Below are 25,099 nucleotides of genomic sequence, written 5' to 3' on the forward strand. Positions count from 1 at the left end.
TACTTCAAACTAAAGTACAAACACCTCAAACTAAAGTACAAATACCTCAAACCAAAGTACAAACACCTCAAACTAAAGTACAAATACCTCAAACCAAAGTACAAACACCTCAAACTAAAGTACAAACACCTCAAACTAAAGTACAAATACCTCAAACTAAAGTACAAATACCTCAAACCAAAGTACAAACACCTCAAACTAAAGTACAAATACCTCAAACCAAAGTACAAACACCTCAAACTAAAGTACAAATACCTCAAACTAAAGTACAAACACCTCAAACTAAAGTACAAATACCTCAAACTAAAGTACAAATACCTCAAACCAAAGTACAAACACCTCAAACCAAAGTACAAACACCTCAAACTAAAGTACAAATACCTCAAACCAAAGTACAAACACCTCAAACTAAAGTACAAATACCTCAAACTAAAGTACAAACACCTCAAACTAAAGTACAAATACTTCAACCTAAAGTACAAATACCTCAAACTAAAGTACAAATACCTCAAACTAAAGTACAAATACCTCAAACTAAAGTACAAATACCTCAAACCAAAGTACAAACACCTCAAACTAAAGTACAAATACCTCAAACCAAAGTACAAACACCTCAAACCAAAGTACAAACACCTCAAACTAAAGTACAAATACCTCAAACCAAAGTACAAACACCTCAAACTAAAGTACAAACACCTCAAACCAAAGTACAAACACCTCAACCTAAAGTACAAATACCTCAAACTAAAGTACAAATACCTCAACCATAAGTACAAACACCTCAACCTAAAGTACAAATACCTCAAACTAAAGTACAAATACCTCAACCATAAGTACAAACACCTCAAACCAAAGTACAAACACCTCAAACTAAAGTACAAACACCTCAAACTAAAGTACAAATACCTCAAACTAAAGTACAAATACTTCAACCTAAAGTACAAACACCTCAAACTAAAGTACAAATACCTCAAACTAAAGTACAAATACTTCAACCATAAGTTCAAACACCTCAAACTAAAGTACAAATACCTCAAACTAAAGTACAAACACCTCAAACCAAAGTACAAACACCTCAAACTAAAGTACAAATACCTCAAACTAAAGTACAAATACTTCAAACTAAAGTACAAATACTTCAAACTAAAGTACAAATACCTCAAACTAAAGTACAAACACCTCAAACTAAAGTACAAATACTTCAACCATAAGTACAAACACCTCAAACTAAAGTACAAATACCTCAAACTTAAGTACAAATACCTCAAACTAAAGTACAAACACCTCAAACTAAAGTGCAAATACCTCAAACTAAAGTACAAACACCTCAAACTAAAGTACAAATACCTCAAACTAAAGTACAAACACCTCAAACTTAAGTACAAATACCTCAAACTAAAGTACAAACACCTCAAACTAAAGTGCAAATACTTCAAACTAAAGTACAAACACCTCAAACTAAAGTACAAATACCTCAAACCAAAGTACAAACACCTCAACCTAAAGTACAAATACCTCAAACCAAAGTACAAACACCTCAAACTAAAGTACAAACACCTCAAACTAAAGTACAAATACCTCAAACTAAAGTACAAATACCTCAAACCAAAGTACAAACACCTCAAACTAAAGTACAAATACCTCAAACCAAAGTACAAACACCTCAAACTAAAGTACAAATACCTCAAACTAAAGTACAAACACCTCAAACTAAAGTACAAATACCTCAAACTAAAGTACAAATACCTCAAACCAAAGTACAAACACCTCAAACCAAAGTACAAACACCTCAAACTAAAGTACAAATACCTCAAACCAAAGTACAAACACCTCAAACTAAAGTACAAATACCTCAAACTAAAGTACAAACACCTCAAACTAAAGTACAAATACTTCAACCTAAAGTACAAATACCTCAAACTAAAGTACAAATACCTCAAACTAAAGTACAAATACCTCAAACCAAAGTACAAACACCTCAAACCAAAGTACAAACACCTCAAACTAAAGTACAAATACCTCAAACCAAAGTACAAACACCTCAAACCAAAGTACAAACACCTCAAACTAAAGTACAAATACCTCAAACCAAAGTACAAACACCTCAAACTAAAGTACAAACACCTCAAACCAAAGTACAAACACCTCAACCTAAAGTACAAATACCTCAAACTAAAGTACAAATACCTCAACCATAAGTACAAACACCTTAACCTAAAGTACAAATACCTCAAACTAAAGTACAAATACCTCAAACTAAAGTACAAATACCTCAAACTAAAGTACAAACACCTCAAACTAAAGTACAAACACCTCAAACTAAAGTACAAATACCTCAAACTAAAGTACAAATACCTCAAACTAAAGTACAAATACTTCAACCTAAAGTACAAACACCTCAAACCAAAGTACAAACACCTCAAACTAAAGTACAAACACCTCAAACTAAAGTACAAATACCTCAAACTAAAGTACAAATACTTCAACCTAAAGTACAAACACCTCAAACTAAAGTACAAATACCTCAAACTAAAGTACAAATACTTCAACCATAAGTTCAAACACCTCAAACTAAAGTACAAATACCTCAAACTAAAGTACAAACACCTCAAACCAAAGTACAAACACCTCAAACCAAAGTACAAACACCTCAAACTAAAGTACAAACACCTCAAACTAAAGTACAAATACCTCAAACCAAAGTACAAACACCTCAAACTAAAGTACAAATACCTCAAACCAAAGTACAAACACCTCAAACCAAAGTACAAACACCTCAACCTTAAGTACAAATACCTCAAACTAAAGTACAAATACCTCAAACTGAAGTACAAATACCTCAAACCAAAGTACAAACACCTCAAACTAAAGTACAAATACCTCAAACCAAAGTACAAACACCTCAAACTAAAGTACAAATACCTCAAACTAAAGTACAAATACCTCAAACTAAAGTACAAATACCTCAAACTAAAGTACAAATACCTCAAACCAAAGTACAAACACCTCAAACTAAAGTACAAATACCTCAAACCAAAGTACAAACACCTCAAACCAAAGTACAAACACCTCAACCTTAAGTACAAATACCTCAAACTAAAGTACAAATACCTCAAACTAAAGTACAAATACCTCAAACCAAAGTACAAACACCTCAAACTAAAGTACAAATACCTCAAACCAAAGTACAAACACCTCAACCTTAAGTACAAATACCTCAAACTAAAGTACAAACACCTCAAACTAAAGTACAAACACCTCAAACTAAAGTACAAACACCTCAACCTAAAGTACAAATACCTCAAACCAAAGTACAAACACCTCAAACTAAAGTACAAATACCTCAAACCAAAGTACAAACACCTCAAACCAAAGTACAAACACCTCAAACTAAAGTACAAACACCTCAACCATAAGTACAAACACCTCAAACTAAAGTACAAACACCTCAAACTAAAGTACAAATACCTCAAACTAAAGTACAAATACTTCAACCTAAAGTACAAATACCTCAAACTAAAGTACAAATACCTCAACCTAAAGTACAAACACCTCAAACCAAAGTACAAACACCTCAAACTAAAGTACAAATACTTCAACCTAAAGTACAAACACCTCAAACTAAAGTACAAATACTTCAAACTAAAGTACAAATACTTCAACCTAAAGTACAAACACCTCAAACCAAAGTACAAACACCTCAAACTAAAGTACAAATACCTCAAACTAAAGTACAAACACCTCAAACTAAAGTACAAATACCTCAAACTAAAATACAAATACTTCAACCTAAAGTACAAATACCTCAAACTAAAGTACAAATACCTCAAACTAAGTACAAACACCTCAAACTAAAGTACAAATACTTCAACCATAAGTACAAACACCTCAAACTAAAGTACAAATACCTCAAACTAAAGTACAAATACCTCAAACTAAAGTACAAATACCTCAACCATAAGTACAAACACCTCAAACTAAAGTACAAACACCTCAAACTAAAGTACAAATACCTCAAACTAAAGTACAAATACTTCAAACTAAAGTACAAATACCTCAAACTAAAGTACAAATACTTCAACCATAAGTACAAACACCTCAAACTAAAGTACAAACACCTCAAACTAAAGTACAAATACCTCAAACTAAAGTACAAATACCTCAAACTAAAGTACAAATACCTCAAACTAAAGTACAAATACCTCAAACTAAAGTACAAACACCTCAAACTAAAGTACAAATACTTCAACCATAAGTACAAACACCTCAAACTAAAGTACAAACACCTCAAACTAAAGTACAAATACCTCAAACCAAAGTACAAATACCTCAAACTAAAGTACAAACACCTCAAACTAAAGTACAAATACCTCAAACTAAAGTACAAATACCTCAAACTAAAGTACAAACACCTCAAACTAAAGTACAAATACCTCAAACTAAAGTACAAATACCTCAAACCAAAGTACAAACACCTCAAACTAAAGTACAAATACCTCAAACTAAAGTACAACCATAAGTACAAACACCTCAACCATAAGTACAAACACCTCAAACTAAAGTACAAACACCTCAAACTAAAGTACAAATACTTCAAACTAAAGTACAAATACCTCAAACTAAAGTACAAATACCTCAAACTAAAGTACAAATACCTCAAACTAAAGTACAAATACTTCAACCTAAAGTACAAATACCTCAAACTAAAGTACAAATACCTCAAACTAAAGTACAAACACCTCAAACTAAAGTACAAATACCTCAAACTAAAGTACAAACACCTCAAACTAAAGTACAAATACCTCAAACTAAAGTACAAACACCTCAAACTAAAGTACAAATACCTCAAACTAAAGTACAAACACCTCAAACTTAAGTACAAATACCTCAAACTAAAGTACAAACACCTCAAACTAAAGTACAAATACTTCAAACTAAAGTACAAACACCTCAAACTAAAGTACAAATACCTCAAACCAAAGTACAAACACCTCAACCTAAAGTACAAATACCTCAAACCAAAGTACAAACACCTCAAACTAAAGTACAAACACCTCAAACTAAAGTACAAATACCTCAAACTAAAGTACAAATACCTCAAACCAAAGTACAAACACCTCAAACTAAAGTACAAATACCTCAAACCAAAGTACAAACACCTCAAACTAAAGTACAAATACCTCAAACTAAAGTACAAACACCTCAAACTAAAGTACAAACACCTCAAACTAAAGTACAAATACCTCAAACTAAAGTACAAATACCTCAAACCAAAGTACAAACACCTCAAACCAAAGTACAAACACCTCAAACTAAAGTACAAATACCTCAAACCAAAGTACAAACACCTCAAACTAAAGTACAAATACCTCAAACTAAAGTACAAACACCTCAAACTAAAGTACAAATACTTCAACCTAAAGTACAAATACCTCAAACTAAAGTACAAATACCTCAAACTAAAGTACAAATACCTCAAACCAAAGTACAAACACCTCAAACCAAAGTACAAACACCTCAAACTAAAGTACAAATACCTCAAACCAAAGTACAAACACCTCAAACTAAAGTACAAACACCTCAAACCAAAGTACAAACACCTCAACCTAAAGTACAAATACCTCAAACTAAAGTACAAATACCTCAACCATAAGTACAAACACCTCAACCTAAAGTACAAATACCTCAAACTAAAGTACAAATACCTCAACCATAAGTACAAACACCTCAAACCAAAGTACAAACACCTCAAACTAAAGTACAAACACCTCAAACTAAAGTACAAATACCTCAAACTAAAGTACAAATACTTCAACCTAAAGTACAAACACCTCAAACTAAAGTACAAATACCTCAAACTAAAGTACAAATACTTCAACCATAAGTTCAAACACCTCAAACTAAAGTACAAATACCTCAAACTAAAGTACAAACACCTCAAACCAAAGTACAAACACCTCAAACTAAAGTACAAATACCTCAAACTAAAGTACAAATACTTCAAACTAAAGTACAAATACTTCAAACTAAAGTACAAATACCTCAAACTAAAGTACAAACACCTCAAACTAAAGTACAAATACTTCAACCATAAGTACAAACACCTCAAACTAAAGTACAAATACCTCAAACTAAAGTACAAATACCTCAAACTAAAGTACAAACACCTCAAACTAAAGTACAAATACCTCAAACTAAAGTACAAACACCTCAAACTAAAGTACAAATACCTCAAACCAAAGTACAAACACCTCAAACCAAAGTACAAACACCTCAAACTAAAGTACAAACACCTCAAACTAAAGTACAAATACCTCAAACCAAAGTACAAACACCTCAAACCAAAGTACAAACACCTCAAACTAAAGTACAAATACCTCAAACTAAAGTACAAATACTTCAACCTAAAGTACAAATGCCTCAAACTAAAGTACAAATACCTCAAACTAAAGTACAAATACCTCAAACCAAAGTACAAACACCTCAAACTAAAGTACAAATACCTCAAACCAAAGTACAAACACCTCAAACCAAAGTACAAACACCTCAACCTTAAGTACAAATACCTCAAACTAAAGTACAAATACCTCAAACTGAAGTACAAATACCTCAAACCAAAGTACAAACACCTCAAACTAAAGTACAAATACCTCAAACCAAAGTACAAACACCTCAAACTAAAGTACAAATACCTCAAACTAAAGTACAAATACCTCAAACTAAAGTACAAATACCTCAAACTAAAGTACAAATACCTCAAACCAAAGTACAAACACCTCAAACTAAAGTACAAATACCTCAAACCAAAGTACAAACACCTCAAACCAAAGTACAAACACCTCAACCTTAAGTACAAATACCTCAAACTAAAGTACAAATACCTCAAACTAAAGTACAAATACCTCAAACCAAAGTACAAACACCTCAAACTAAAGTACAAATACCTCAAACCAAAGTACAAACACCTCAACCTTAAGTACAAATACCTCAAACTAAAGTACAAACACCTCAAACTAAAGTACAAACACCTCAAACCAAAGTACAAACACCTCAACCTAAAGTACAAATACCTCAAACCAAAGTACAAACACCTCAAACTAAAGTACAAATACCTCAAACCAAAGTACAAACACCTCAAACCAAAGTACAAACACCTCAAACTAAAGTACAAACACCTCAACCATAAGTACAAACACCTCAAACTAAAGTACAAACACCTCAAACTAAAGTACAAATACCTCAAACTAAAGTACAAATACTTCAACCTAAAGTACAAATACCTCAAACTAAAGTACAAATACTTCAACCTAAAGTACAAACACCTCAAACCAAAGTACAAACACCTCAAACTAAAGTACAAATACTTCAACCTAAAGTACAAACACCTCAAACTAAAGTACAAATACTTCAAACTAAAGTACAAATACCTCAACCTAAAGTACAAACACCTCAAACCAAAGTACAAACACCTCAAACTAAAGTACAAATACCTCAAACTAAAGTACAAACACCTCAAACTAAAGTACAAATACCTCAAACTAAAATACAAATACTTCAACCTAAAGTACAAATACCTCAAACTAAAGTACAAATACCTCAAACTAAGTACAAACACCTCAAACTAAAGTACAAATACTTCAACCATAAGTACAAACACCTCAAACTAAAGTACAAATACCTCAAACTAAAGTACAAATACCTCAAACTAAAGTACAAATACCTCAACCATAAGTACAAACACCTCAAACTAAAGTACAAACACCTCAAACTAAAGTACAAATACCTCAAACTAAAGTACAAATACTTCAAACTAAAGTACAAATACCTCAAACTAAAGTACAAATACTTCAACCATAAGTACAAACACCTCAAACTAAAGTACAAACACCTCAAACTAAAGTACAAATACCTCAAACTAAAGTACAAATACCTCAAACTAAAGTACAAATACTTCAAACTAAAGTACAAATACCTCAAACTAAAGTACAAACACCTCAAACTAAAGTACAAATACTTCAACCATAAGTTCAAACACCTCAAACTAAAGTACAAACACCTCAAACTAAAGTACAAACACCTCAAACTAAAGTACAAATACCTCAAACTAAAGTACAAATACCTCAAACTAAAGCACAAATACCTCAAACTAAAGTACAAATACTTCAACCTAAAGTACAAACACCTCAAACTAAAGTACAAATACCTCAAACTAAAGTACAAATACTTCAACCATAAGTTCAAACACCTCAAACTAAAGTACAAACACCTCAAACTAAAGTACAAATACCTCAAACTAAAGTACAAATACTTCAAACTAAAGTACAAATACCTCAAACTAAAGTACAAATACCTCAAACTAAAGTACAAACACCTCAAACTAAAGTACAAATACTTCAACCATAAGTACAAACACCTCAAACTAAAGTACAAATACCTCAAACCAAAGTACAAACATCTCAAACCAAAGTACAAATACTGGAGTAAAAGTATTTAGTTATTTACTTTCTAAACTGCGTTGTGATAGAATCAGCTGTTTTTATCTCTGACTCAATGATCTGATCAATGACCTGATCAATGACCTGATCAATGACCTGATCAATGATCTGATCAATGACCAATGAAACATTAGTAAGTGAAAAACACAGCAAACAGGAAGTGGAATAAACAGCTGATTGAAACAGTTAATAAACTTCAGATTTAGTCGTTGATCAGTTTCTCTGATCATTAAATCTTCAGCTGTTCAGTATTGATTATCTGATTTCATATTTACATCTCAGCAGAAGAAATGACGTTAAATTAAATGCGTATCTGACACATTAAAACATCATCTGTAGAATATTTAATGTGACAAATGTAAAAGTATTGATTGATCGGTGTAAAAGTATTGATTGATCGGTGTAAAAGTATTGATTGATCAGTGTAAATGTATTGATTGATCAGTGTAAAAGTATTGATTGATCGGTGTAAATGATTGATCTGATGTGAACCACAGTAGAAGTGGAGAATATGATCCTCTGGAGAGAAGAGGTCTCACTCTGTTGGGATTGTTGGAACTACAGAAACACAGCGGTGCTACAGAGTGGAGCGTCTTCCCTCACAGAGGATCTTTGGTTGATAACAGACGAGTTTCATTGCGTCATCAGCGCTGTGAAGAAGAGCAGCTGCAGAGGAAGAAAAGATCCTCTGATGTCATCTCAACACGTGATGGTTCAGGTTTAGTTAAAACTCATCAATACTTTTATATTAACTATGAGTCCCTCATAGTAACAAACAAACCGACTGTTTCTGCTGAAAACAAGCGGACAGCAGTCAGTCAGTGAAGGTGTAAACATGGTCAGATAGTGCTCTTCCTCCTGTGCTGCAGAGTGAAACTTATGAGCGGTGTGTGGAAAACGGCTGCGGATGTCCGTTGTCATGGTTACACTGTGTCAGAAACCAGGAAGTCCACTAACAGACGCTGTTGTTCCGTCCTGCAGGGCAGCATCTGCGGCTTCACCATCGTCACCGGCGGCGCCGCTCGCCTCGTCTTCGGATATGACAGCTACGGCAACACCTGCGGCCAACGCAACGAGCAGATCGAAGGCGTCCGGCTCAGCGGCCTCGACCACACCGACCGGAAGTAAGTCTTCTTCCTATTGGTCCGTTGGTGCCGTGGTTGTCCGCTGGACTGTGTAGCGCTGTTGTTGCACATTACAGTGGTGTTTAGTGTATAACACTGGTGTTTATTAACCTTTATTTGACCAGACAAGACATTAAGAACAGTTTCTTCTTTAAAATGAGGCCTGACGAGAGGCAGAAGAAGATTAATGGACAAAAAACCAACAATGAAGAACGACTAATTAATCAAACAGAAGCAAAACATTTACAAGTACCGTTAAAAATATCCTCAAGTAGACCCTTAAAAGCAGTAACTGAATTAAACTTATCCAGTTTTAGTGTTTTTTGTACCAAATTCTATCATCATCAGCAGCAGACTGGAATGAAAATAGGCCACAGGATGAGTTGGATTAATGTAAGATGACGTAGTGATGTGAGGTGACGTATTGATGTAAGGTGACGTAGTGATGTAAGATGACGTAGTGATGTGAGGTGACGTATTGATGTAAGGTGACGTAGTGATGTAAGGTGACGTAGTGATGTAAGATGACGTATTGATGTAAGATGACGTATTGATGTAAGATGACGTAGTGATGTAAGGTGACGTAGTGATGTAAGATGACGTATTGATGTAAGGTGACGTAGTGATGTAAGATGACGTATTGATGTAAGATGACGTATTGATGTAAGATGACGTAGTGATGTAAGGTGACGTAGTGATGTAAGATGACGTAGTGATGTAAGATGACGTAGTGATGTAAGGTGACGTATTGATGTAAGGTGACGTAGTGATGTAAGATGACGTAGTGATGTAAGATGACGTATTGATGTAAGGTGACGTAGTGATGTAAGATGACGTAGTGATGTAAGATGACGTATTGATGTAAGGTGACGTAGTGATGTAAGGTGACGTAGTGATGTAAGATGACGTAGTGATGTAAGGTGACGTATTGATGTAAGGTGACGTAGTGATGTAAGGTGACGTATTGATGTAAGGTGACGTAGTGATGTAAGATGACGTATTGATGTAAGATGACGTAGTGATGTAAGGTGACGTATTGATGTAAGGTGACGTATTGATGTAAGGTGACGTAGTGATGTAAGATGACGTAGTGATGTAAGGTGACGTAGTGATGTAAGGTGACGTATTGATGTAAGATGACGTATTGATGTAAGATGACGTAGTGATGTAAGATGACGTATTGATGTAAGATGACGTATTGATGTAAGGTGACGTAGTGATGTAAGGTGACGTAGTGATGTAAGGTGACGTATTGATGTAAGATGACGTATTGATGTAAGATGACGTAGTGATGTAAGATGACGTAGTGATGTAAGATGACGTATTGATGTAAGATGACGTATTGATGTAAGATGACGTAGTGATGTAAGATGACGTATTGATGTAAGATGACGTATTGATGTAAGATGACGTAGTGATGTAAGATGACGTATTGATGTAAGATGACGTATTGATGTAAGGTGACGTAGTGATGTAAGGTGACGTATTGATGTAAGATGACGTATTGATGTAAGATGACGTAGTGATGTAAGATGACGTAGTGATGTAAGATGACGTATTGATGTAAGGTGACGTAGTGATGTAAGGTGATGTAAGATGACGTATTGATGTAAGATGACGTATTGATGTAAGGTGACGTAGTGATGTAAGGTGACGTAGTGATGTAAGGTGACGTAGTGATGTAAGGTGACGTAGTGATGTAAGATGACGTATTGATGTAAGATGACGTATTGATGTAAGGTGACGTAGTGATGTAAGGTGACGTAGTGATGTAAGATGACGTATTGATGTAAGGTGACGTAGTGATGTAAGGTGACGTAGTGATGTAAGGTGACGTATTGATGTAAGATGACGTATTGATGTAAGATGACGTATTGATGTAAGGTGACGTAGTGATGTAAGGTGACGTAGTGATGTAAGGTGACGTAGTGATGTAAGATGACGTAGTGATGTAAGGTGACGTAGTTATGTAAGATGACGTAGTGATGTAAGATGACGTAGTGATGTAAGATGACGTATTGATGTAAGGTGACGTAGTGATGTAAGGTGATGTAAGATGACGTAGTGATGTAAGATGACGTATTGATGTAAGATGACGTATTGATGTAAGGTGACGTAGTGATGTAAGATGACGTATTGATGTAAGATGACGTATTGATGTAAGGTGACGTAGTGATGTAAGGTGACGTAGTGATGTAAGGTGACGTATTGATGTAAGATGACGTATTGATGTAAGATGACGTAGTGATGTAAGGTGACGTAGTGATGTAAGATGACGTAGTGATGTAAGATGACGTAGTGATGTAAGATGACGTATTGATGTAAGGTGACGTAGTGATGTAAGGTGATGTAAGATGACGTATTGATGTAAGATGACGTAGTGATGTAAGGTGACGTAGTGATGTAAGATGACGTAGTGATGTAAGATGACGTATTGATGTAAGGTGACGTAGTGATGTAAGATGACGTATTGATGTAAGATGACGTATTGATGTAAGGTGACGTAGTGATGTAAGGTGACGTATTGATGTAAGATGACGTATTGATGTAAGATGACGTAGTGATGTAAGGTGACGTAGTGATGTAAGATGACGTAGTGATGTAAGATGACGTAGTGATGTAAGATGACGTATTGATGTAAGGTGACGTAGTGATGTAAGGTGATGTAAGATGACGTATTGATGTAAGATGACGTAGTGATGTAAGGTGACGTAGTGATGTAAGATGACGTAGTGATGTAAGATGACGTATTGATGTAAGGTGACGTAGTGATGTAAGGTGATGTAAGATGACGTATTGATGTAAGGTGACGTAGTGATGTAAGGTGACGTAGTGATGTAAGGTGACGTATTGATGTAAGGTGACGTACTGATGTAAGGTGATGTAAGATGACGTATTGATGTAAGATGACGTAGTGATGTAAGATGACGTAGTGATGTAAGGTGACGTAGTGATGTAAGGTGACGTAGTGATGTAAGATGACGTAGTGATGTAAGGTGACGTAGTGATGTAAGGTGACGTAGTGATGTAAGGTGACGTAGTGATGTAAGATGACGTATTGATGTAAGGTGACGTATTGATGTAAGATGACGTAGTGATGTAAGATGACGTAGTGATGTAAGGTGACGTAGTGATGTAAGGTGACGTATTGATGTAAGGTGACGTATTGATGTAAGATGACGTAGTGATGTAAGGTGACGTAGTGATGTAAGGTGACGTAGTGATGTAAGATGACGTATTGATGTAAGGTGACGTAGTGATGTAAGATGACGTATTGATGTAAGATGACGTAGTGATGTAAGGTGACGTAGTGATGTAAGGTGACGTAGTGATGTAAGATGACGTATTGATGTAAGATGACGTATTGATGTAAGATGACGTATTGATGTAAGGTGACGTAGTGATGTAAGATGACGTATTGATGTAAGATGACGTAGTGATGTAAGGTGACGTAGTGATGTAAGGTGACGTAGTGATGTAAGGTGACGTAGTGATGTAAGATGACGTATTGATGTAAGGTGACGTATTGATGTAAGGTGACGTAGTGATGTAAGGTGACGTATTGATGTAAGGTGACGTAGTGATGTAAGGTGACGTATTGATGTAAGGTGACGTAGTGATGTAAGATGACGTAGTGATGTAAGGTGACGTATTGATGTAAGATGACGTATTGATGTAAGGTGACGTAGTGATGTAAGGTGACGTAGTGATGTAAGGTGACGTATTGATGTAAGGTGACGTATTGATGTAAGGTGACGTAGTGATGTAAGGTGACGTAGTGATGTAAGGTGACGTAGTGATGTAAGATGACGTATTGATGTAAGGTGACGTAGTGATGTAAGATGACGTAGTGATGTAAGATGACGTAGTGATGTAAGGTGATGTATTGATGTAAGATGACATATTGATGTAAGGTGACGTAGTGATGTAAGATGACGTATTGATGTAAGGTGACGTATTGATGTAAGATGACGTAGTGATGTAAGATGACGTATTGATGTAAGATGACGTAGTGATGTAAGGTGACGTAGTGATGTAAGGTGACGTATTGATGTAAGGTGACGTAGTGATGTAAGATGACGTAGTGATGTAAGATGACGTATTGATGTAAGGTGACGTATTGATGTAAGATGACGTATTGATGTAAGGTGACGTAGTGATGTAAGATGACGTATTGATGTAAGGTGACGTATTGATGTAAGATGACGTAGTGATGTAAGATGACGTAGTGATGTAAGGTGATGTATTGTACTTGGCCACAGATCTCGGCTGCAATAACTGACTTAAATAGGGAGGTGAGTATCCAAGAAGGGTTTATTGATAAGCGTAACCCAGTGTACGTTACAACTAGGGCTGTAGTCAACCAAAGAAAATCTTGGTCGACTGAAATCGTACATAATCTTCAACTAATCGATTAGTTACAGGTGGGTTTGGGGGGGAGGAGTAACGGGACAGAGTCCACAGTGAACTCACATTTCTCCGTTTTGCCTCTTCAGGTTAGGCTAACCTATTGTTGCTAACTTTGGAGCTAACCCCATTCACTTTTCCAGCACTTGGAGAAACAACAGACGTGACTTTTTAGCATTTATTAACTGTTACACTGTAGTCTGTACTGTACATTTACTACCAGACTGAGAACTTACTACTAACCTTTTCCTCTGCTCTGCTCGCATCCACCATCACCTTCCTGCTGCTCTTTCCTCACTCGCTACGTAAACATACTAAGCATATTCCTAAACGGAGTTACGCTACTGATATTTAGCGTTATTTGGGGCATTAAAAAAATATCTTTTGGCCTGGCAGGGGTTTGTTGATATTATTACAGGAGAAATGCTTATTCAGTAAACACTCAGTAAATGTACAGTTTGACCCAGCAGTCTCCATCAGGTTGGGTGAGTTCAAAGTTGTGAAAACAACGGGGGTGTTTTGAATACACCCCCGATTTGTTAGTCTGTCCCTCCCGCCGCAGGAAATAATGGATTACTCCTGGAAAGCTGCTGATGTAACACTTCTCTCCTTATGAAAGTAACACAGTGATTATTCGACCAATGATAATATAGTTGGACGAGAGCATATCGACCAACTATCTCCTGCCTCCGTGGTTGAGGGTCATGTGTTACACTCAGTTCACTGTGACACATTCAGTCCAAATGAACAATATTTGTATATTTACAGGTTGTGGATGATGAGAAAGATTAGATGGAAGTTTAAGGTGAAACATATTAGTCGCATATTATTATTCCAAGCAGAGTATCTAATTATAAAGCAGGAAACCTCTGTCTGTGTATATGTATGTATCAACGTGTATATATATAATATATATATATATATACATATATATATATATATATGTATATGTGTGTGTGTGTGTGTGTGTATATATATGTATATATGTGTGTGTGTGTGTGTGTGTGTATATATATATATGTATGTGTGTTTGTGTGTGTGTGTGTGTGTGTATATATGTATATATGTGTGTGTGTATATATATATGTATATATATGTGTGTGTGTGTATATATATGTATATGTGTGTGTGTGTGTGTGTGTGTGTGTATATATGTATATATGTATATATACGTATATGTGTGTGTGTGTGTGTATATATATGTATATATGTGTGTGTGTGTGTATATATGTGTATATGTATATGTGTGTGTGTGTATATATATGTATAAATGTGTGTGTGTGTGTGTGTGTGTGTGTGTGTGTGTGTGTGTATATATGTGTATATGTATATATATGTGTATATATGTGTGTATATATGTGTATATGTATATATATGTGTATATATGTGTGTATATATCTGCGTATGTCTGTATGCTTGTCGTTGGTGTGTGTTGAACTGTTCGTCTGATCTGCTGTTGCACCATGTTGTGTTGTGTTGTGTTGTGTTGTGTTGTGTTGAGTTGTGTTGTGTTGTGTTGAGTTGTGTTGTGTTGTGTTGTGTTGTGTTGAGTTGTGTTGTGTTGTGTTGTGTTGAGTTCGGTGCCGTTCAGACATGTGACACATTTATTATAAACTGAATAAACGAGTGAACAGTGAGCCGCTCAGCTCTATGGCGGCGGCGGCGGGGGGGGGGGGGGGGGGGGGTAGAGGGGGGGCGGGGTTTCTGGACTCGCTGACACGCGTCTCGCTCAGTTAAACTGCCTGAGAGAGAAGAACGAGCGCCAGGCAGTAAAACTAGCCAATAGGAGCACAGACACGTTTAATGGCAACAGAATCAACCAATGGGAGGCCGTAAACATTTAATTGATTAATTCCTTCTTGTTTTAATTGATACATAGATATGTGACTCTGATATCTTACAACATGTGGACGGACTCTTAATGATGCAGTTATTATTCAAACTGCAAATCTTTCAAATCACAATGTCAGTATGAACACGATGAGTCATGTTTGAAACCTGCAGTGTGTTTATTTTATTCTGCGTCTCCATCATGAAGTGACGTGGAGACGTTTGTCTTCATGTAGGAATGTTGTTGATTAAAGCTGCAGGAGGCAGTTTGACTCCTCATAAGAAGTTTCTGTTGTAATCACATGTTAACATAACATATTATTTAAGTTCAATGAATCATGACAGTTTACTGAGCTCATCCATGTTCTGGTTATTTTCTGTTGTTGTTGTTTGTGCTGGTAAACTGTAGTTTGTTGTTTTAATGCCCTAAAAGCATGTTTGACGTGTTTAAAACGTGTTAACGTGTGCATGAGGTCATGGGGTCAGTAATGGATCAGACTTCATGTTCTCCTGCCTCCCTCTTGACGGTCAGAACTGGATTTCATTCAGTGGAAACGGTGAAAGCAGCGCTTTGTTTCCTCCAGCTGAGCGGAGCGCGACGCTAACGTGACCGTCAGAGACACAACGGACACATTTATGTGAAATACAGACGTGATGGAAACGCAGACTGATGATGATAAAGAGAGACGGAGAGAGGCAGTACCAGCTGTCTGTCCCTGCACAATGACTCTGCTGTGTGACATCATCACTGTGAGACGGAGGACACGTCTCTACAGCAGAGAGGGAAAACTGGAGCGTATTGATCGATTGTCAGAAAATTAACTGATGAATCATTTTTATCAGTTTGTTAATGTGAATATTTTCTGGGTTTTTTTGTCTCTCTGACAGTAAACTGAAGATCTTTGGAATCATTGATCCACATTTTATGGACCAAACAACTGATCAGTTAATGGAGAACATAATCAACATATGAATCAATAATGAAATTAATGGTTAGTCGCAGCTGTGATTGATAACTGACCTGATCAGCTGTACAGAAGTCAGCTGGTCTCAGTCGGAGGTTTTCACTGCAGGCTCTTTGTTTCCTTCAGTCCCACGTTTACATTCTGACATTCAGCTCAGCTTTAATCTTTGACCTTTGACCTTTGACCAGCTTTAATCCTCCTCTGCTGCGTCTCTGCTTCCAGTCGAGTGTTTACAGCAGCGAGGCTGCAGAGCCTCAGACGGCCCGACGTCAGTCAGCTGTTAGATATATAAATATAATCAGTGTTCTGATTGTGATGTTAATCAGTCTCTAAATAAACACTGTTGATAACCTCAGTGTGTTTTAAACCACAGAAAGACAAAAGTTCTCTTTCTAATAATGTTGAAGGACTGACGATGACGACTGAGCGCTCTTCACTTTTCCCTGACTGACCTTTGACCTTTAGTGACTCCCCGTGCTCTCTGTCTCTCTGCAGGTTCGTCTTCTTCTTGGATCCGTGTAACATCGACATCGTTCAGAGGAAAATAAAGTCGATGGCTCTGTGTGTGTCTCTGTGTCCCACTGAGGAGCTGAAGACCTACCAGGACCTGAAGAGGTTCGCCATGAGCAACGGTGAGGAGACGAATACTGTGTCTGCGAGGTCACCTAAAGGTCACCTCAGGTCACCTAAAGGTCCTACTAAAAATGATTTTTAATGTAAGATTTGGCCAAAGTCATGGGATTTATGAGGAGATTTCTCTCCAGCTGCTCCTGGTGATGTCACTCCCTCAGTGCTGTGAAACATTCCACTTTCTCTCTCTATTATTACAGGACTTAAACCCTAAATTTGACCCTAAACATGCTCAAAAACTCACCAAATTTGGCACACACATCAGGTCTGGTGAAACGCTATCTCCTCCAAGGGTGTTAATGGTATCAGCTTCAAACTTTGATACATGACTTATGACACTGTGCTGAAGAAAAGTTGTTAAAAACTTTGTAATAACTCGAACGGTTTGGATTTAATAAGCCCTGAAAGTTGCAGTGCCACATCACACCTTACAATGTAAACCAATGGGGAGGCAATCTATGGGCATGAACTTTGTGTCAAACAGAGGCTTCTGACGTCTAAACTATAAGTCTGACCACTTTCAAACCTGTATCAATGGATTCGCCACGAAATTTCCTACTAAAATATGATTTTTAATGTAAGATTTGACCAAAGTCATGGGATTTATGAGGAGATTTCACAAGAAGCGTACTCTAAAATCCTCCTCTCCAACTGCTCCTGGTGATGTCACTCCCTCAGTGCTGTGAAACATTCCGCAATACACACTCATTATAAAATCACAGGAGGAGCAAGAAAAGACTTTAAAACTCACACTCTAATATCTCAAAAACAATAAAAGATAGAAAACACATGTAAATTCAAGATTTGTAGGTCAAAGTCTCGTGACTCATTTAAAGTTCAAATGAAGTTTGTATCTAAAACTATGTGGAAGCAGTAAATGTTCAAAAAGGTGTGGGTTCACTCACACTCTCCATTCAAATATATGAGTATTTTTCTGTCCAGCTGCAGTTACTTATTGTCTCTACACACCTGACAGTACACATGTCAATCAAACTTTCAAAATAAAAGCACACCACACTTTTAATAAATATCCCTCATTTTTAAAAAGCAAAACGATCTGATCATGACAGGCCAGAGTGCGAGGTCCCGACCAACGCTGCTTACAGCTTTAATTATATATTTGGTGTCGTGACTCACATGAACATCCAGTTTGTGGCCTGATGGAGGTTCTCCATCAGGGTCACGGTCGGCTGGATGCTCGCCATCACCACGCACTGATGATTCTAACAAAGGCAGCGTTAAAGGTCGGTGCCACTCGGCTCTGTTCAGTGTTCGTTGCTGAAACGTGACTGCAGACAGTTGATCATGTGACGTCACAGGCGGCCATGTTGTTTTTGAAACCGGCCACTGACACAGAGGTTCCAGTTCGTCTGCAATATATATATTTAATATTATATTATATAAATATGAATATTATTATATTATATATTTAAAGGTGTGTTTGTTAAGATTTAAGCTGTTTACTAAAGATGAAATTAATATCTGACATCTGGAATCACTGAGCAGCCAGGACCAGTTAAACCAAGACCAGTTAAACCAGGACCAGTTAAACCAGGACCAGTTAAACCAAGACCAGTTAAACCAGGACCAGTTAAACCAGGACCAGTTAAACCAAGACCAGTTAAACCAGGACCAGTTAAACCAGGACCAGTTAAACCAAGACCAGATTGAACGATTGACAATTGATGTTCAGGCGTTGGATTGAACGCCGTCTGATGTTCAGGCGTTGGATTGAACGCCGTCTGATGTTCAGGCGTTGGATTGAACGCCGTCTGATGTTCAGGCGTCGGACTGAACGCCGTCTGATGTTCAGGCGTCAGACTGATCGCCGTCGTCTCTTCGTGTGTTTGTGTTTCAGGATCAGAACTGTGTTCCTACGAGTTAGCAGGTCATAAGTATCCGGGTCTACCTGAGAGATTCTCCAAATGTCCCAAACTTCCTGTTCCTCCCAGGTAGGTCCAACTCTTCACCTGAACCGCCCTTCCTTGTGTCTGACCTTTGACCTTGACCTTTGACCTCTCTCTCCTCAGTAAGCCGCTGCCGGTGTTCAACCGCTGCACTCCGCTGGATATTTCCTGTTATGCAAAGTTTGCGGAGGCCGTGGTGACGTTCGTCAGCGATAACAGCGTTCTGCACCGGCTGATCGCCGGCGTCGCCGCCAGCAAAGAGATCATCATCGGGCTGTGTGTGCTCGCTCTGGGTGAGCAGCTGAGGGGCGGGGCCACCTGCAGAGTGTCACAGAGGGGCGGAGTCACCTGCAGAGTGTCACAGAGGGGCGGGGCCACCTGCAGAGTCACAGAGGGGCGGAGTCACTGTAGAGTCACAGAGGGGCGGAGTCACTGTAGAGTCACAGAGGGGCGGGGCCACCTGCAGAGTGTCACAGAGGGGCGGAGTCACTGCAGAGTCACAGAGGGGCGGAGTCACCTGCAGAGTGTCACAGAGGGGCGGGGCCACCTGCAGAGTCACAGAGGGGCGGAGTCACTGTAGAGTCACAGAGGGGTGGAGTCACTGTAGAGTCACAGAGGGGCGGGGCCACCTGCAGAGTGTCACAGAGGGGCGGAGTCACTGCAGAGTCACAGAGGGGCGGAGTCACTGTAGAGTCACAGAGGGGCGGGGCCACCTGCAGAGTCACAGAGGGGCGGAGTCACCTGCAGAGTGTCACAGAGGGGCGGGGCCACCTGCAGAGTCACAGAGGGGCGGGGCCACCTGCAGAGTGTCACAGAGGGGCGGAGTCACCTGCAGAGTGTCACAGAGGGGCGGAGTCACCTGCAGAGTGTCACAGAGGGGCGGAGTCACCTGCAGAGTGTCACAGAGGGGCGGAGTCACCTGCAGTGTCACAGAGGGGCGGGGCCACCTGCAGAGTCACAGAGGGGCGGAGTCACCTGCAGAGTGTCACAGAGGGGCGGAGTCACCTGCAGAGTGTCACAGAGGGGCGGAGTCACCTGCAGAGTGTCACAGAGGGGCGGGGCCACCTGCAGAGTGTCACAGAGGGGCGGAGTCACCTGCAGAGTGTCACAGAGGGGCGGAGTCACCTGCAGAGTGTCACAGAGGGGCGGGGCCACCTGCAGAGTGTCACAGAGGGGCGGAGTCACCTGTAGAGTCACAGAGGGGCGGAGTCACTGTAGAATTTACGCTTAAAAAAAAGACAAAAACATGAAGCGATTATCAAAATATTTGACTCTACCTTTAGCAGCAGCTCAGAGCTCGTCTGGAGCTTTCGATATTATCACATGATCTTCATCAGCAGAGTTGTTGATTACAGACGATCAGATTTCGTTTGTCTTCAGTCCAACATGGAGGAGAAGTCGACGAGATGCTCAGAACAACGGGAATTTAAACATTTACAAATTGCTCCATTCTCTGAGGAAGATCATGTGATATGATTGAAAGCTGCGGAACAGATGATTGTGACAGACGATGACGTTTGACCTCTGACCTCCGTCTCTCTCCGTCAGTCCTCTCGATGACCCTGATGATGATCATTCGTTACATCTCGGCCGTCCTCGTCTGGATCCTCACCTCGCTGGTCGTCCTCGGATCGCTGGGTGAGGGTGCTGGAAGCGTCTGCTTCTTGTATCTGGTTTGATGTTTTTGTGTCTTCACACTGAGGTTTGGTGGGTGTTTGCTAACTGGTGTAACTGGGACTGTGTTCTGGCCTCAGCTGGGACCAGTGTGCTGTGGTGGCTCTACATCGATCACCGTCTCTATGGAAACGACACCACCACTAAAGTGACGAAGGAGGTGAAGGAGGAGGTGGAGATCCGCAGAGACAATGGCCAGGCGCTGCTGGTCTACGCCATCGCCGCCACCGTCTTCACCGTACGTATCAGTTTGATCTGCATGTGTTACTGTTTAAAGATTGTTATTGATTATTGATTCCTGATTGATTCTAATGTCAATATGTGAGAATTCAACAATCTGATATCAGATTATCTTTGACTGTTGGACAAACTAATGATCACTGATATTGATCAGACACTCATATTGATAGATGTCTGATCGTTGATATATCAGTCACAGGAACCAAACCACTACTTTTACTACAATACTTGAATTACATCATACTCATAATAGTACATAATACTTATGTACTGATTCTTCTTCTCTGCTGATATTTATGCTGAAGTCTGATCAATATAAATGATTGACCTCAACAACAACAGTCAGTCAGTCTCTGTGCTGCTCTGACGTTTGTCTGACGTTTGTCTGACGTTTGTCTGATGTTTGTCTGACGTTTGTTTGGCGTTTGTTTGGCGTTTGTCTGACATTTGTGTTTCAGATCATCCTGCTGCTGTTGATGCTGTTCATGAGGAAACGTGTGGCTCTGACCATCGCTCTGTTCCACGTGGCGGGAAAAGTCTTCATCCACCTCCCCCTGCTCACCCTGCAGCCCTTCGTCACCTTCCTCGCCCTCCTGCTCTTCTGGATCTACTGGGTCCTGGTGCTGCTGTTCCTGGGAACCACCGGTCAGTCTCAGCCTCAACAGGAAACCTCTCAGCAGATCATTGGCTGCTGCTGTTTCTGATCTTCTTCTCAGCTCTTAAATTTAATCAAAGAGTGTTTTTTCTTCCTCAGACCGTTTCAGCAGAGACGCTTCAGAGGACTGAAGAGTTTTTTATCCTCTATATATAAAATACTGCTGTGTGCCCTCCAGTGGAGATCAGACAGTACTGCAGATTAAACTGATGGTTCGTCTGATTGTCCCAGAATCAGCTGATTGAGGACAAGCAACTTGTTGAGTTTCTGCTGCTCGTTTCTTTCTCACCATAAAAACAATCAAATATTTTATTCAGAAACTTTTCAAATATGGAAAATTCATAGAAACAAACCAGTAAAACAACAGACCGAAAGCAGCTTTACGATCAGTTTTGATTAGTGTTTTAAACACAATGTTCTGCTGATGTTCTCCTGATGTTCTCCTGATGTTCTCCTGATGTTCTGCTGATGTTCTGCTGATGTTCTGCTAATGTTCTCCTAATGTTCTGCCAATGATATGATGTTCTTCTGATGTTCTCCTGATGTTCTGCTAATGTTCTTCTGATGTTCTGCTGATGTTCTCCTGATGTTCTGCTAATGGTCTGCTGATGTTCTCCTAATGTTCTGCCAATGATATGATGTTCTCCTAATGTTCTCCTGATGTTTTCCTGATGTTCTGCTAATGGTCTGCTGATGTTCTCCTGATGTTCTGCTGACGTTCTGCAGGGAACCCAGTCCAGAACGAGGAGACGGGTCTGACGGAGTTCCGGCTGACAGGGCCTCTTCAGTACCTGACCTGGTACCATGCTGTGGGTCTGGTCTGGATCAGTGAATTCATCCTGGCCTGCCAGCAGATGACTGTGGCCGGAGCCGTGGTCACCTACTACTTCACCAGGTGAGTCTACACCTGTACACACCTGTAAACACCTGTAAACACCTGTACACACCTGTACACACCTGTAAACACCAGTAAACACCTGTAAACACCTGTACACACCTGTACACACCTGTAAACACCTGTACACACCTGTACACACCTGTACACACCTGTAAACACCTGCACACACCTGTACACACCTGTACACACCTGTAAACACCTGTGAACACCTGTACACACCTGCACACGCCTGTAAACACACCTGTAAACACACCTGTACACACCTGTAAACACCTGCACACACCTGTAAACACCTGTACACACCTGTACACACCTGTAAACACCTGTGAACAACTAAACACACCTGTACACACCTGTGAACACTTGTAAACACCTGTACACACCTATAAACACATGTAAACTCACCTGTAAACACCTGCACACACCTGTAAACACCTGCACACGCCTGTAAACACACCTGTACACACCTGTGAACACCTGTAAACACCTGTACACACCTATAAACACATGTAAACACACCTGTAAACACCTGCACACGCCTGTAAACACCTGCACACACCTGTAAACACACCTGTACACACCTGTAAACACCTGTACACACCTGGAAACACCAGTAAACACCTGTAAACACCTGTAAACACACCTGTAAACACCTGTACACACCTATAAACACCTGCACATGCCTGTAAACACACCTGTAAACACCTGTAAACACCTGTACACACCTGTAAACACCTGCACACGCCTGTAAACACACCTGTAAACACACCTGTACACACCTGTAAACACCTGTACACACCTGGAAACACCAGTAAACACCTGTAAACACCTGTACACACCTGGAAACACCTGCACATGCCTGTAAACACACCTGTAAACACACCTGTAAACACACCTGTACACACCTGGAAACACCTGTACACACCTGGAAACACCAGTAAACACCTGTAAACACCTGTACACACCTGTAAACACACCTGGAAACACCTGCACACGCCTGTAAACACACCTGAACACATGTAAACACCAGTAAACACCTGTAAACACCTGTCTATACCTGGTCAGTCCTTCTCCCTCCCTTCCCACACAGACACTACACATCTGTTCAGAGCAGTGCATTATGGGATCTGTCAGCCAAACAAACAGGTCTCTTCTTCTATGGAGCTGTAAAGAGGATTTTATGTTTCAGGGACAAGAACCGGCTCCCGGTGACCCCCATCCTGTCCTCAGTCCTGAGGCTGGTCAGGTATCACCTGGGCACCGTCGCTAAAGGATCCTTCATCATCACACTGGTGAAGATCCCCAGACTCATCCTCATGTACATCCACAACCAGCTGAAAGGAAAGGTACAAAACTTTATTAAACAGCTCGCAGCTGACAGGCTGAGGGACAGCTGTGATGTCATCATATTTAACCAGAAGATATCAGCTGATGATCGTTGTTATTGATTACTGTCACCGGCAGGAGAACGCGTGTGCTCGCTGTCTGCTGAAAACTTGTATCTGCTGTCTGTGGTGTTTGGAGAAGTGCCTCAACTATCTCAATCAGGTAACCAACAAACTACCTCTCCTCCTTCACTCTTCATCATCATCATCGTCATCATCATCGACCTTTTTACATTTATAACATCTATATTAACAAAACAACTCATAATATTCCAAATAATATCAAGAAGATTTCTGTCAAAAACACCACGAAACATAAAAAGAGACTTTATGTGATGCTGACAGAATCATTTCAGTTGTTTCAGCGTCTGAAAACAAAAATACAACAGAAGAAGACGTTTCGTTGTAACAGAACACAGCAGAGAATGTGAATGTCACATAAATGATAAATAATACATGTTATTGATTTAGTTATTGATTGGTCATTACAGAGTCTGTTTTATTTCCCAGAATGCTTATGCAGCCACAGCCATCAACAGCACCAGTTTCTGCACGTCTGCACGTGACGCCTTCGTGATCCTGGTGGAAAACGCTCTGCGCGTCGCCACAATCAACGCCATCGGAGACTTTGTGCTCTTCCTGGGGAAGGTGAGCTGATCTGGATCTGAGCTGGTCCTGGTCTCAGAGTCACAGCCAGACGCGCTGTGTGAAATACCGCTAGCGTCTCCTGCAGGCTGTAGTCTTCATTTCTTCTTCTTTGACTGACAGACGGTTGACTGACGGGGCTCGTTTATTAATCTGACATGAGGACACATGGTGTCAAACACAGCAACCACTTAGCAACACCTTAGCAACCACTGAGTAACACCTGAGCATCCACTTAGCGACA

At 39.4% G+C, this 25,099-nt stretch overlaps 1 protein-coding gene across 5 annotated transcripts in view; it reads left to right on the top strand.

Moving 5' to 3' along the window:
- slc44a1b (solute carrier family 44 member 1b) overlaps positions 1–25,099 on the top strand; it is a 46,518-nt gene that overhangs the window by 15,479 nt on the left and 5,940 nt on the right. For all 5 annotated transcript variants that reach the window (XM_042419153.1, XM_042419149.1, XM_042419148.1 and 2 more), the window contains exons 3-13: positions 9,477–9,619; positions 17,317–17,453; positions 19,310–19,403; positions 19,482–19,651; positions 20,907–20,996; positions 21,113–21,270; positions 21,731–21,917; positions 22,654–22,822; positions 24,015–24,171; positions 24,290–24,373; positions 24,721–24,858. In XM_042419153.1, coding sequence (XP_042275087.1) covers positions 9,477–9,619; positions 17,317–17,453; positions 19,310–19,403; positions 19,482–19,651; positions 20,907–20,996; positions 21,113–21,270; positions 21,731–21,917; positions 22,654–22,822; positions 24,015–24,171; positions 24,290–24,373; positions 24,721–24,858 — 1,527 coding nt within the window. The remainder of the gene's footprint in view (positions 1–9,476; positions 9,620–17,316; positions 17,454–19,309; positions 19,404–19,481; positions 19,652–20,906; positions 20,997–21,112; positions 21,271–21,730; positions 21,918–22,653; positions 22,823–24,014; positions 24,172–24,289; positions 24,374–24,720; positions 24,859–25,099) is intronic.

This window comes from Thunnus maccoyii, chromosome 8 (assembly GCF_910596095.1).
Source record: "Thunnus maccoyii chromosome 8, fThuMac1.1, whole genome shotgun sequence".
Taxonomy (NCBI): Eukaryota; Metazoa; Chordata; class Actinopteri; order Scombriformes; family Scombridae; genus Thunnus; species Thunnus maccoyii.